Consider the following 15,171-nt stretch of genomic DNA (forward strand, 5'->3'; position numbering starts at 1 on the left):
TCTGTGAAAGCACTTGGTAAACTATAGGACTAACTGTTTTATTTAAATAAATTTAGAATATATTGCCTGATTGAAAAAAAAAATTTAACCAGAGTCAGTATAACCAATGTGTGTTCATACACAACTCTAAAACTTGTGAATGGATCTTGTGCTGATTTTTTCTTTTCTTTTCTTATTCTTTTTATATGAATTCATTGGGGGGGGGATGTCACATGCATGCCACAGTATTCATGAGAAAAACAGAGAACATCCTATATGAGTTGGTTCTCTCCTCTCACCATATGGGTCCTGGATATTGAATACAGATTGTTAGGTTTGGTGGCAAGTGCCTTTACCAGTTTATCCATCTCACCAGTCCGTGTTTGTCCTTTATAGCACAACAATTCCTCATGGCTAGAAAACTAGTTACTATATGGCATAATTAGCCATGTACTAAAGAATTACTGTGGTAAATTTCTTCTTGTATCTGTTTCACCTGGAGTGGTTACTGTTATCATCTAGGAAGATATGGGATGAAATTGGTGTGATAAACAGTGGTCTTACAGGAGTCAGTGGTTTGCAGCTGTAATCTAAGTACTGGTGGCAAAGGTAGGAAAGGTCCTGGACCTGCTGGCCAGCCAGTCTAGCTGAACTGGTGAACTTCAGGTTCAGTCATAAACCTTGTACCAAAAAAATGATGGGTTAGCTTTCATAAAACAAACACAGCATGCATGAAAAAAGTTCACAATATACAAATGCAGGAGACGGTTAATGCTATGCACAAGATCTCTAGAAGTCATGAGCACTTTGATCCTATGTTTTCATACATTTCTAGCCTACTTCAACCCTTCTGAATGTCTTAATAAACTGTTTCTAATTCTATTACTAAAATAATAATAAATTAGAGAACAATTAAGAAAGATACTTGATATCAAACTTGATATATGAACTGAAAATGTGAAACATAGGGAAAAGTAGCCAGAACACTTCAAGACATCAGCATGAACAAGGATGTTCTAAATGGGACTTTAGATACTCAGAAAATAAAACCAATAATTAACAAGCATAATAAATGTAAAAAGCCTCTGTAAAACAAAGGAAGTAGTTAATCACATGAACTTATATAGCCTACAAAGTGGGAGAAGATCTTTGCTTGATACACAACTGGCCAAGGATTAATATCTAAATTATACAAAGCAAGCAAAAACTAAACAATAAGAAATCAATCTAATCAATATAAATGGGTTAAGTAAATAAAGACATGCTTCTCAAAAGTTCAAATGTGCAATAAATGCGAAAAAATGTTCAAAATCAGGAGTTGGAGAGATAGTCAGTGATGTTAAGCATGTACTACTCTTGCAGAGCACCGGAGTTCAGTTCCCAGAACTCACAGCAGGCATTTCACAACTGCCTGTAACTCTAGCTCCACGGGGATCCAATCCATGTGGCCTGTGAGGGTATCTTTTTTTTTTAATGTGCACTTGTGACACACACATATAAAATTAAATAAATTTTTAAGAAATGTTCAACCTCACTAGCTGTCTGAGAAATGCAAATTAAAACTACACTGAGATCCTGTCACACTAGTCCGAATGGAAGTCCTTAAGAAGATAAGTCACAATAAAAAGCTGGTGAGGATGTGGACAAAAGGGAATGCTTATATACTGCTTGTAATGATGTATATTAATCCAACCACTGTGGAAATAAGTTTGGAGGTTCCTCAAAATTCTAAAAAAATAAATTCTCATATGGCACAGCTATACCACCCCTGTGTATTTGTGTGAAGGACTTCAAGTCAACTGTCACAGAGATACTTGCACACCAATATGTACTGCAACACTATCCATTGTAGCTGTTAGGTAACCAATCCAGTGGTCTAAAATACAGGAGTAAATAGGGTAAGTGTGATAGATACACAACAGAATTTTTTTTTCAGCCACAAAATGACTGATGTTTTGCTATTTGCAGAAAAATAAATGCAACTGGACATGATCATACTAAATAAAGTCAGTGTCAGAAAGATGAATGTATGTTTTGTCTCATTTGCAGTTCCTATATTTGATATAGATACATAAAATATGTGTACATATAACACAAAAGTAGAAGCAAAGCTCTCTAGGGGAACAGAGGGGAAGAGGGAGAATGGGATACTAGGAAAATATATTCATTGTACAAAATATATTTGTATGAAATTTTCCATATGTAAAATGGTACCATGATATGATTAATGTAAACAAAGAAGCAAAAACTAAAAACAAATAGCTTTAAGAAACAGAAAGAACAGAGTGAATTTTAAGCAAACAGAATGTAAATACTGTAAGAATAGCTCTGTTAAATAGTATTTAACTCCACTTAAAGCATGAAAAGTAAAAGTAGTATCAGGAAGTCTGTTTAGTTAATTTGATAAATATAAAAAAAAATTGAACCCAGTCTTTTGGCATTACAAAAAAACAGACTAAGTACTTGATTGATTGATGTAGTTTCAATCTGTTGTATGGACATCCTGTAACCACAGACTTGGTCTATGGATTATTGCCTTAAAAGAAGCAAAAATTCTACCACATAGAGCAAAGTACAGATAGTTAAAGTGATTCATCAACTTCTGCTAAAACTTCATCCACACTGGGAAGCTCTTCCAATGGATTGTTTTGAACATAGACTCAAACCAATTTATTTGCCTTTTCCTAGTCTTCTTTAATACCTCATAGTGTAGCATTGAACATTTTTTTTTTTACAACAGAAGCCACTATTACAGTGTTGTCAGGGCCCTTCTCATTTTCTAGTTCAAATCCTTGTTCATGCTGTTTGCTAAGTACTTGTTCCCTGTGACAGCTTTCAGCAAAACAGAACACACTGAATGCTGCATTCCAATCCACTCTGTCCAGCTGGGCTCTAAGTAAAACAATCTCTTCAAACTCCATCATGTGAACTTTTCACAAGGAACAATCTCCCTCAGACAATTCCATTCAGACATATTATCCATGAAACTGGGTCTTGGGAAGAGATGACATCACAGACTTTCCCTTCTGGCCAAGATCATGACCACCAAAGTTGTATTTAAGAGGCTCCCACGTGGTTTGGCACATGATTTTCTTAACAATTTAACATTTTTCCCCAATGTTCCCATAAACTTCCAATTTTAGATAGTCACACTTAAATACAAAATTGGGATCTGGTGTCAAGAAAGCCAGGGGTTTAAAAAAAATGAGGACATTACAACCCGGGAAAGAGGGTAAATGTAAGATATAATACATATAACATAGGCCATATGTGGTGTTTCGGAGCAGGGTATTAGAAAGCATAAAAATGGAAAGTAGTGTATCAACCAAGAGATTGCATATTTAAAGATGTACTAGAGATGCACTTGCCTAGCATACGAGAGGCCCTGGGTTCTAGCTCCAGCACCATGAAAAAACACTATACAATATTCAAAAATAATTTTTATTTAAAAAATAAAATCTTTTTAAAATGTCTGCAGCCAGGGTTTGGAGGTGAGTGCATTGGAAGCAGCAGAAAGATTATTCCTCTGAGCTGGACAGCCAATTGCCTCTAATTAGGCTACAATAGAAGCAGAGCAGAAACCCCACTGCACTCTGAGGAATTTGAAGCTGTCTGCAGAAAGCCCTGCCTAGCAGCTACCGAAGAAGACTTTGGTTCATCTCAAAGTTCTTTAAGTGCAGAGAACAGTTTGTTTATCAGAGAGGTTTCCATACCAGTTCTTTTCATAGTTGGAATCTGTAAAACTGCCAAACCTCCAAGTCTCCCCTTTTGTGCACTGCATCTCAAATTCTATCTGGCTAAAAAAAAAAAAAGGCTCTGACATAGCATTTTTGGAAAAGAAAGTGCCTGGATCATATTTGGCTGTACAATGTGTAGCAGCTATGTCTAACCTGCTTCCTGAGGACAGCATGCACTCCAAGGTAGATACAAATGGGATCTGGCAGAAAACCATAAACTTTCTTAAAACATTATCCAATTATTTTTAGCAACTAGAACATGTAGTGTTTTATAGATAACAATGTTGTGTCACAGTGTCAAAACTTGGACATGCCTGTGAGTCTAAAGCATACAGGTTTTTATTTTTTTCTTATTTTTGACCTAGTGTGAAAAATGGAACCAAAAGAAAGAGAGTGCTGAACTATGTGCACAAGTTTCCATCCCACAGATAGACATACCATAGCAACCTAGGCAATTTCCTAGCTTTGAATAATTTCATGCTGGCAGTCCTTACTGCAAGAAGCTTGTAGAGCATCATAGGTTTAGAGCACAGAGTTTGGGGAGACCTAAAACACCATTTAGCAAACCAGTGGTTGTTTCATATACCAAAAAAAAAAAAAAAAAAGGCTTATGCAAGGTCAGCTAGTTACTGGAAAAGTTGAGGCTTAATGTAGGTACCCTGTTCTTCCATCAATGCCCATCACATGGTAATCTTACATCAAATTAAAATGAAGTTCAATAACGTATTTGCTATAGTTTTTTGGGGAAGCATATTTGGTGCTTCACATAATAAACTGCTTCTCTGAAAGTATGCTTTGAGCTTTTTTTCCTCTAATATAATTTTGTGGCAAGTCTTCTTTTTTATTAAAAACATAAAAGTACAGCATAATACTGAATTTGCTTTACCAACCTACATATGGAGTCACAGGGTTTCCTCATACTTCCCTACAGAACTGAGCACTTGGAATGAGAATGAATAATTTACATTTCAATGCAATACATAAATCCACAAACTGACAATTATAATGATGACCCCCCACCAAAGTGAAGATTTTTGAGGAAAAAGAATATTGTATCCTGACATGGAAAGGCAAGAAAGGTATTCAAGAAAGAAAAAAAGTTAACGGCTTGGAGTGGCCTGACCCTCTAGGACAAAAGATGGAGGCATTCCAGTTCAGGTAAAAGGATCCAACTACAATGATGACTTTTTCAAAAGTAGACAGAAAACTTCAACTGGTCTGTCTTGGTTGGTAGCTAGATTTGCCATATTGATGACAAGGTGGTGACATGCTCCATGAATGAAAACATCAAACAGTACCCCCTAAATCAATACAACATAGTGCTGAGTTAGAGTTACTTCATAATACAAGTTCCTCATCTGCATCCCACCATCAACATGTACATTTAAAAGGCCATGCACAGTATAACTAAGGGAGGTACAGTAAAGAGAGTAACAGAATTTACCAATAAGTGATTGTGGGACTCTAGGGGAGGTCAGCTCCTCCATTTGTAAAATAAATAGTTGCTCCTACTATGGATAGGATCTTATAATTTGTGAAGATTTTATCGTACATTGTTAATAGAAGATCAAATATAAATCTTTATAGACTGCCAAATAAAGACCTAGGCTACTGAGAAACCCATCCTTCACTACTGTACCTACTCCACATTTTATATAAGAGCTAGAGTGATCTACTTGCAATATTTTTAAACTATCAAGTTAGTTTGTAATTTTTATGAGAATGCAGTGGTTTAATAGATAAAATACTCAGCTAAAGGTTAGGAACCAAGCATTATCTCAGGCTTCTATATAGAGGAAAATTTGGAAATTTCACATATTAAGAGCTATCTTTGTTGTTTTATGAGATAGAGTTTTACCATGCAGTAACTAGTGGCCTGGCGTGTAGATCAGGCTGGCCTGAAAGTTAACTCAGAAAGATCCTCCTGACTCTGTCTCTTGAGTGCTGTATTAAACACATGTGCCACTACACATGGTTCACACATTTATTTTTTTCTTGAAGCTACAAAGAAAATGTACAAAATATGTAACATGATGAGAAAGATGCTATCTATCTTCTTTAGACAGACAGAAAGTTTTCCTACTGTGACCAATTTAAAATAAGCTCCTTGAATCAATCACATATCTCAGGATCAGAGCCACATTCAGACTTCATTCTTCATACTTATAATTTCTTCCTGAAGATGGTAGCTTTGTGGGACCCTCTCAAAAAGGTTTTAAGTCAGCTGGAAGGTGGCTCTGAAAGTGCCAAATTCACAAGATAACCAAGAGTGCTGCGTGTCTCTCTCTCTCTCTTTCTCTCTCATCATGGAGGTGGTCACAGATGGGACAAAAAAAGCTGAATCTCATCATTGGAAATGAAAGTAAAGGCATGAAGGAGGTAATCATCTAGGAATAAGGGTATGGACATCAAGCACCTTTCTGGAATGAGGGAAGGGATTTTCTTACACCTGGATTGAGCTGATGGCTCTATTATTCATCAACCCCCTTAAAATATATGCATTATGTGTCCATATTAATCAGATACTGTACCTGTAATACGGAATTACCAAAGGAAACAAGACAAACAAAATACTTGCTGTCATAATGGCATACCTTCTTCCAACCCTCCCCTACGTACCTGTTAAAACTACAGTTGTTTCTCAGTTAAATGTGTACCCAGAATGCTCCCAATGATTCTACTAGAAGAGTGCCCTCAAGCAGTAGAAGCAGAGAGAAAAGGGGGGGGCTCATATCTTCAGAAAGAAACTGCAACTGGAACTGAATGCTTTCTCAGGCTTGAAGATGTGTCACAGAACTCACTTGATGTGCTTTTGATCCTTGTATAGTTTATGGCTTGGAAGAGTGGTGTGAACAAAGGTTTCCTACAGAAAGTCTTATCAGAATGTCTATCGCGCCAGCCTGGGTTAACCAAAGGGTAATAGCCCCAGAAAAGAACATTCTGTGAGATGTTGAACTGCCCTTGCTCCACTATCTTGCTTCTGTACAGCAGGACTCCTGCCAAATCCAGTCTTCCCAAAGTACTGCTTGGATAGTGGTACTTGGATAATGCAAAATACTGCTTGAACTCAGATAGAATCAATGGGTAGTCATTTGAGACCCTCTAAACTTTGGCCTCACCTCTCCTACTCACTATATTTTTCCTACTCAAATGATACTAAGGTAATCTTCCAAAGACGGTTCCTCTGCTATTCATTTGTCTGGACCCAATTTAAATGTCACCTCTTCCAGAAGCTGTGACTCTATGTGCAAGAAGAACCTCTTTTGAGTTTGATGCAGCTCTCTCCAAGGCTTTTCCCACAGCTAGAAGTCCCTGCTTGGCTACATATTTTATCATCCAAGGTAGCATAATCTCTTTGAGGATAAAGATTGTTTTTATGATTTACATCTCTTTTCAGGATCTAAGACAGTGCCTCAGTGTTTACAGAATGCAATACTAAGTTGTTTCTTTCCCTTTTTCGTTATCAGGGAATTCATTTTATAGTCTAATTTTTTAACATATTGGTCAACTACAAATTTTATCTACAGCCATGTTAATCAAGCAAGAACAACTCTGATGTGAACTTAGAGGCAAGGTGCCTTTAGTAAACCTATAATGTGTTATGCATGCTCTTTGGAAGACTCTAGAGGAAACACGAGCTTTTTCATGTCTTTCTACTTCCATAATATCACTTCCACCATCTCTACCCTACCAGATGTACGTCCACAGCACCCCACTCTTATTCAAAACCACTTTAGCCTTTTAGATACCTTAGGACCTTTACTTCCGTATTCTTTCTGTATTTTTCTTCTTCCTCATATCCTTTCAGGCAACTCCTCAGGCAATTTCAGGAACTCTAAGGATACCATAGTATTTATTCAGAATGTTAATCCTAAATTATGAGCTCAACATATTTACAATTAATAAAGATTCTGTGTTATTTAGGAAAGTTTATACTACATAACAGTAATTTTTAGTCCAGGTATAATACCAGGGTTTTATTTGCTGACTGCTCAATTTATTTTGCTGCCTTTGCTAAAATATTATGGACTTTGATGTTTGAGTGACTTGTATTTATAGAGGGAAAATATTCAGTGAGCTAAGCACTGCTGTGGACACTAGAAATATGAACTGCATCTGCTGTTTGAAATGACCCTACCAGACACATAGCTATATTTACATAAAAAACTGGGGCCAATGAATATTAACTGTCTTGCACAATATCGTCCAGTTACTTTGTGGAGCTATGGTTCTACTATTGTACCTTTCAGTAGCAAGCATGTATTTTATTATGCCATGGTATTCCCTTAAAAAAAAAAAAAAACAAAACAGTGCATGCTAAGTCGTCTGCTACTCTAAAATAGAACCTACTAGGACTTCAGAGAAACCTTTTACATTCATAAGCAAAAGGCCACCAAGGACATCATATTATTTGGTTTCCTTTTCTTAAAGTGAGCACTGACTCAGCCCATCACTTATTACACCACCAACACGAAAATAAACTGTTTTTCAAAGCAAATCACAACCTAACATATATTAGGTTTCCATGTTTTTGTTTTGTTTTGTTTTGTTTTTCTAGAAATTGGGTGCATGATGTAGTTCAGTAAAACCAGATGACTCCAGGTTTCATAAATATGTCTAATCTTACATTTTGGTACAATGTACATGAATTGGCAACGACTATCAAAACAAACAACCTGAACAAGAAAGAATAAAATTTTCCATAATCAAATAAACTTCCATGTATTTTCCCTTTAAGAATTTAAAGGTCACATTTATTCATTCAACAAACATTTACTGAGCACCAACAACTGTACAAGGTGCTAAGAAATACAACTTGAACAAGATAAACCAGGCTCCTGCTCTCACTGGATATGTTTTGCTTTAAAGTTTAAGTGATCTTGCTAACTATGTGATATTTGATGTTCTGTAATGGAATTATATTTTTTTGGATAGTCAGAGTCATAGGAGGCCTCTTCTAGAATACTTTTAAGTTTTCTTTATGGTAAACTTGATAAATCTTTAAGTCTCCAGTACGGTCTCAACAAGCAAGTTGATGATGGAGTTGACCGTTCAGCAATAAGTTTGTGGATGTTGGTCAACCAAGGTGGCAGTTTAGACCATTCGGTTGCGCTTGTGGGATGGAGAGTCTGTGGTGGCATCACCAAACTGGGCGGAGGTGCGCTTGCGGATTCCTCCACTGTCCAGGCTGACAGCCAGTTCTTCTGGGCCCAAGAAGTTCGAATCATCTTCCAGAAAGCTACTTTTCCGACGCCCACTGCTGGCAACACCTCCATCTTGAGATGGGGAACCAGGAGCGCCAGATCGCATGCTGACGCTTGCCATGGCGCCATTGAGGCCATGGAGGGCAATGGCCTCATGGAAGGGCTGCAGGTCGACGTCCACAGGTGCGCTGGTCTCAGTGGCAGCAGCCTGGGTGGAGGCAGCGGCGGATGATCTAGGGGACGTCCGGAAGGGGCGTGGCGGCGTAGGGGTGGGGGGTACTTTGCCACAGAGGAAGCTTATGAGGTCTTCCCGGAGAATGGTGCTTCTACCCTTCTTCACCCACTCCAGCACGTCTCTCACACGACGCTGATAGCCAACCTGGACGCCCAGTTCAAAACTTCGCTGGTAGGCATCCCCGCTCTCTTTGTAGAGGCTGGTCACGGCCATGGCCGCATTCTGGAAGGGGTCCCACATAGAGAGTCCTGGCTGTTGGCACCCAGAATCTTTGTAGAGCTGGGCCACGGCGGTGGCTGAGATTTGAAAGAGGTTCCAGAGCTTCTGCCGCTCGATCTTGAGCCCCGCCGCATCAGCAGCTGCCTCCTCCTGCAGCTCCGGGGAAAGCTGCTCTTCCTGCTCCACCTCGGCAAGACACTGGCGCTCCCACTTAGAAAACCAAGGCTCGGTGACCTCAGCCTCATAGTCCTTCTGCTGCTTCTCCATCCTTCTCTTCCCCCAGGCCGCGCGCCTTCCTCTACTATCTTCTGCGCTGCTGACTGCGGCTCCTGCCCCTTCACCTCCACCTCCACTCCACCGCAGCTCACCTCTGGCAGGCGCTGCTGGGCTGGCGCTTGGGCGGCGGGGGCCGAGAAGCCAACTGCTCTGGCCAGTGCCTCCTGAGGCCCTGGTCCACGCCCTGGCCCGCCCCGCCGGCCCGCCCCTCTACCCTCCCCTCCAACCTCGGACAACAAGGCGCTCGCAGCTGTGCCGCCGCGGAGGTAACCCCACAGCCGCCGGCGCGCTGCGCCCCCTGCTTCCACGCTCGGGACTCGCTTGCTAAGCTGTCCCCTAGCGGCGCCAAGGCCTCCCCGCCTCCCTAGTACAGGCCTGGGCTGGCTGCTCCGCCCCAACACTCCCTAGCGCTGCGCTTGCCCCTAAAGGCTCCGAGGTGGCCCGCCTCAGCGCTTCCTCCACGCTGCGCTCGCCGAGCGCGGGGGCTCCCTTTGCACACATGGTTTGGGAGATTAGTAGGCTTTATCCAAATGAGCTGATGAAATTTTACATCCCGCGTTGTAACAGAGGATTATGGGGCAACTTCACGGTGTCTGTCTCATCTCGGGTGCTGATCCAGGGAGGCTGAGGGGTACCGTGGAAAGACCCGTTTCTTCTGTGAACTAGACAAGCGATATGGACTCTTTGGCATTGTCTTCCACACTTAAAAAAAAATTGTGACATGAATCAGACAGTGTTTATAGAGGTAGAGAAAAGATCACACTAGAAAAGTGCCCCCTTCTCGGCCTCTTGGGCCTGTTTCCCCAAGGTGCCCAGTGAGGTGGTTGGAACTAGGTCTCTGCAGAGTACTTGAAGATCTCTGCAAAGCACTTGAATGTAGTGGTTGAGAAGCCCTCTGCTGTTCCTGCACAACATTTCTTTGGAACTAGTTGCATACATATGAAATTCCAAGAGTGATGACCAGACCTGGCACTGATTTCCTTAGTCTTCTTAAAAAGTTTATATCATTTTAAAAATTGGGGGGTGGGGTGGAGGAGGGGTTCTGTGTATTCCACTTTCAACTACTCAATACCCCAACATTAAGAAAAGGAGAAAAAAATAATTGAAAGCTCAAACAGAACTTTCTACTGCAGTTCAAAATTTAGATTCTTTTTGCAAAGAAAGTAAAATAAGAATTGCCTAATTTCTAACACCCTAAAATTTCAGCTAGTTAAATGCAATACCAAACTAAACTACAAAGATAGGAAAGTATTGTCTTTTCTTTGGATTTGGTATTAGTTCCCTTATAATGTTGAAATCCGTTTTCACTGAAGACAATTCCAAAACAAACAAAAGAAATTAAAACTGAGCCAAGAATAACATCAAATGCGGGGAGAACTGACTTGTAATCATTTTTTTGAAATTTAGGGGAGGAAAGTCAGAATTTTATAGTTTCTGGTGTGGAACATTTGTTAAGTATACAGAAAGCCTTACAAATATAAATTTTAATCTTCTAGAAAAAAATGTTTGATAATTCTGAAGTATTAAAATTAGTATGTCAAATAAAATGATCACATTATTAGGCTTTATCATTCTTAAAAGAAATACATATTTCTAAGTTAAATCTAAAAGACAAGAGGGAGGGGTAAGGAAAGGGTGAAAGGGAGGGGGAGGGGAGGAAGAGGAGGGAAATAAGGAGAGATTGTACCCTTTCTCTTCAAACTGGGCTTTTCACGATTCATTAAACCTTTTTTCCATATGTGTAATTGGACTCTTCTCATTTACATAAACGAAGGATGAGGCAAAAGACCTAAGATCAGCTCCCCAAAAAAGACATGTTTCTCATTCTTCTATGTTAAAAAGAATATATAGCTATGTATTGTAGAAGTAAACCACAGGAAGGCAGAATTCGCTTTACCTCCAGACCCGGGCCAAACTGAAAACCCTTCTTGGCTGAAGAATCAGCCACAGGCCTACTCAGGGTGCCTTACAGCTATTATCAGAGGCACATGTTTTTATTTTACTTTTTTCTAAGTGAAAAGCTTACACCATAACCCCCACCCCCGCCGCCGCCTCTCTCTTCCATTTCTGATTGGGTTAAAAACCAAGAAGAAAGAGTGCAGTGTCTTTTAAAGAGTGCAACCCTCTGCTTGGGCTTGAGTTGTCTGGCTGGTATCCTCCATTCACTTGGTTTCAGCACCTGATTAATTAGTTAATTAGTACTCAGAGCTGACTGGCCCCCAGTTGGCAATTTTCATGTCCTGCACAGTGAAATGTTGAGTCCAGCACTGAAATTTCTATCACACACGCTAATGATTATCACCCCACTACTTTTAAACCCATTGCATCAAATTATTAAAGACAGCGTTAGACAACTGTGTGGGAATATATTCTCTCTGAGCGTTAATGACAGACTTAATATTTTTCACTGTTGTCCTGAAACATTTAAATAAAACAATTAAATGGAAAAATTCTAATTCAATTAGCCTTCAACTTTTTCCATTGGGGGGAAAATTGTTTTATACAGGAGAGATATTAGAAGAATCACATAAAAAAAATGTTAGTAATGTTTTATTAGCTCCCCAGATACCAAAGAATATGCTGAGAAGACATATCTATCTGAGATTAGATTCCATTGTAAATAAGTCTGAGATGCTAAAAAATAAATAATAGATACAAAGCAAAGAGATCAGTTTTACTAACTGGAAGAAAATGTTGCTATCTCTCTGTATGAGATGTTGACATTTAAAAACTTTACATAGTTTAAGAATGAGTTTTCTATGGAAAAAACATTCCTTGGTCTCTGCCCCATCCTTCCATAATTTTGATGTCATGGGTAAGGTTAAATAGCAACTAGAGAAAAAAGTTTTTGAAAACATTAAGTTACAGACCTAAAAGACTCTAATATTTGGCACTTCTTGATGTACCATTACTTAAAGGGAACTGGTATATCAATGATTTCCAATATTATTTGTGGCTATTTTTACCTGGTAACAATCCGTATATATCAGTACAGTGAGTTGCCTGCAATTGTAAGAGCTAAATGGTACACAAAACTGGATACACAACCTCACAGACCAGTAAATGGGTTGGACTGAAAGCAAAAGTAAACACCAACCTTAGGAAATGAAAGAAGTTAAAAGATAAGTGTTAAGGACCTTATTCTTTTTGGAGAATAAAACAAGATTTAGTAGCTTTCCACTTAATTTAAATGAAAAGAATCACTACCTTACATATTGCAGTGATAATGTAATGGGGTAAGAAAACAAAAAAGTCTTTGTACAAATGACACCTCCTATAGTTGTTGTGAAGAAACTTTTCCCCTTGGTATCTGCTAACAAATTCTAATTAATGCTGCACATTCCTTTACTGAAATCATTTAATGCGGAACAAGGGGGGTAAAAAGAAATGCTGAATGCTCGTGATTGCCCTGTTAGAATTATGGGAGTGAAAGCCTGGGGCCCCAAACTTACTGTCTATTAAAGCCAAGCTTTGAAAAAGAAATGCAACCTACAAAAGCTGTCAATCTCCCTTGCCCCCAAAGCCTGGGTTCACATGGATTCAAGTGACAGGCCTCCTCCCCATGCACAATACATCAATCTGTCTCTCCCACAAGCACCCACAGCCCATTGTGCTGGCCGCAGGTGCCTATTATGGCACCCATGGCTGCCTCCCACAGCTCCGCCCCTGAGAAACAGGAACTGCATACAATGGAGCCCTGTGGGAAGACAGAGGTGGGTGTTGGGAGGGATAACAGACAGATGGTAAAGGGTATAGGGTAGTAAGGTAGTTTCAAAACAAATGTCAAAGATTCAGAATTATTGCTTTCATGTGCCCCCACCCCCGTTTTGAATTGCCTTTGCTTTAGTTCCCATCTGCCTTAATTACGAAGACATGTACCTGTGAGGATGAATATTTGATACCCTTTTTAGAAAGTGGTAGAGAGGATGGATGACCTTCAATTCTCTACTGTTTCTATTTACTTTCTGGGTTTCTCAAGGTCACAGACTGAAAGTTTTAGTTAAGGGACACTACTAAATCATATGCAAACAGACAAAAATGGTTCTAATTTTTATATGGTTTGTCATTTCCTTTCAGTCTTAGTTTGAAATTCCATAAAGAGATAACAAGCAGTTATTTTGCGTAATATATTTTCGAAATCAAAATAATATGAAACATCTTTCAAATTCTGTATGAAGCAAATGTAAAATATTTAGGTCATTTCTTTTTTGATGGGGAGATAAAAAAGGGAGATGAAGTAGATTTACTAATACAAGTACTAAATATATTTGATTCAACCTCAATTTCTGTTTCTAGACATGTTAAAATGTGAACAAAATTTCAAGAAACACTAAAGTCTATTCATATCAAGTAGCATTATTTTTAAAAAGTATACTTTAGACATGTAATTTTGTGAAATGTTGTTTATGGTACTTTTACCTTCTTTGTGGTAAACTAATTAACAAAACATACACAGAAAAAGTAAATCATATACCAAAACACATACACAAATTCATCCAGACATTTTGATTTACTTGCTTTTGCCCTTATATGATCATCTCATTGCAAAACCTATTTTTAGTCTCAAGATTATATGTCATAAACTAAAGCCAAATTAAGAAAAATTTTATCACTGGTATTACTGTCTCAAGCAAAAGTGATCCCCCAAAATTTTTGGCACAACTCTTAAGTCATGGTAGAGACAATCGGTGACTTGTTGGGATGAAGATACAGAATAATGCCAGGGATGAAACCAGCCAGTTTTACTGAAGCAGACAAGAGGGTCTTGGTTTGCCGTAAAAAACCACAAACTGGGCTTTAACTAGGAACTGTCAGAGATCCAAGTGTGCTCCTGGCCAAGGAGTGCTTAATTAGTAGAATTGGTTTGAGTGTGTTTTTTTTAAGTACATAAGAAGAACAATATGCTATGAAAGAACACAGTGGTCTAATGTAGCACAAAACTCACTATTTATATGTGTATGTAGTTATTTTGCATATTACATTAATAATTTAAATTTAGATCATAAGCATCATCGTATGCTTAATATTATGGCATGTTTTTATAACCAATATTATGGTGTGTTTTTTTCTTGTATGTCTTTTCAGAGAGACTTATGCATTTATTACCAACTAGATTTATGAATTTCTTCTCCTTTTTGTACAAATGGTAGTACACATTTTAAACCAGGTAGATAATTAGTCCATATAAGAACACTAAAAACTTTTAGGGCATTTTTAAAAATATGAATAGCTTTGAGTCAGAGTTAGTATTGATAAAAATGAGGACTCAAGTCTAAGAATGGAAAAGACAGACAGTTAGGTTGTCCATTTTGGTTTTTAGCTGTCAAAAAGATCAAGACGCTTGGAAGTTACTCTGTTTTCTATTAACAATTATTGCATTGGCATTTTAATTCAAATACTCAGATATTAGTGGATCTAACTTTAATAATCTATTTAAATGGGCATCAGAAAGAATATAAAGGAGAAAATCATAGATAACTCACAGATAATGCTCTTTGTTACAAGTGCTTTCTTGAAAACA

General features: G+C 38.6%; 1 protein-coding gene across 1 annotated transcript; it reads right to left on the bottom strand.

Moving 5' to 3' along the window:
* Positions 1 to 8,488: 8,488 nt before the first annotated feature.
* Hapstr2 (HUWE1 associated protein modifying stress responses 2) lies at positions 8,489 to 9,731 on the bottom strand. Its single transcript, XM_055599632.1, has one exon. It carries the CDS (start codon positions 9,639 to 9,641, stop codon positions 8,811 to 8,813), a length of 831 nt encoding a protein of 276 aa, XP_055455607.1. The 5' UTR covers positions 9,642 to 9,731; the 3' UTR covers positions 8,489 to 8,810.
* Between the last annotated feature and the right edge of the window lie 5,440 nt (positions 9,732 to 15,171).

Source organism: Psammomys obesus, unplaced genomic scaffold (genome assembly GCF_907164565.1).
Source record: "Psammomys obesus unplaced genomic scaffold, mPsaObe1.curated_primary_1811, whole genome shotgun sequence".
NCBI classification, from domain to species: Eukaryota; Metazoa; Chordata; class Mammalia; order Rodentia; family Muridae; genus Psammomys; species Psammomys obesus.

Bases quoted from the DNA above. Each gene is read 5' to 3' on its own strand.
- Hapstr2 (XM_055599632.1), bottom strand. From the start codon at position 9,641: ATGGAGAAGCAGCAGAAGGACTATGAGGCTGAGGTCACCGAGCCTTGG.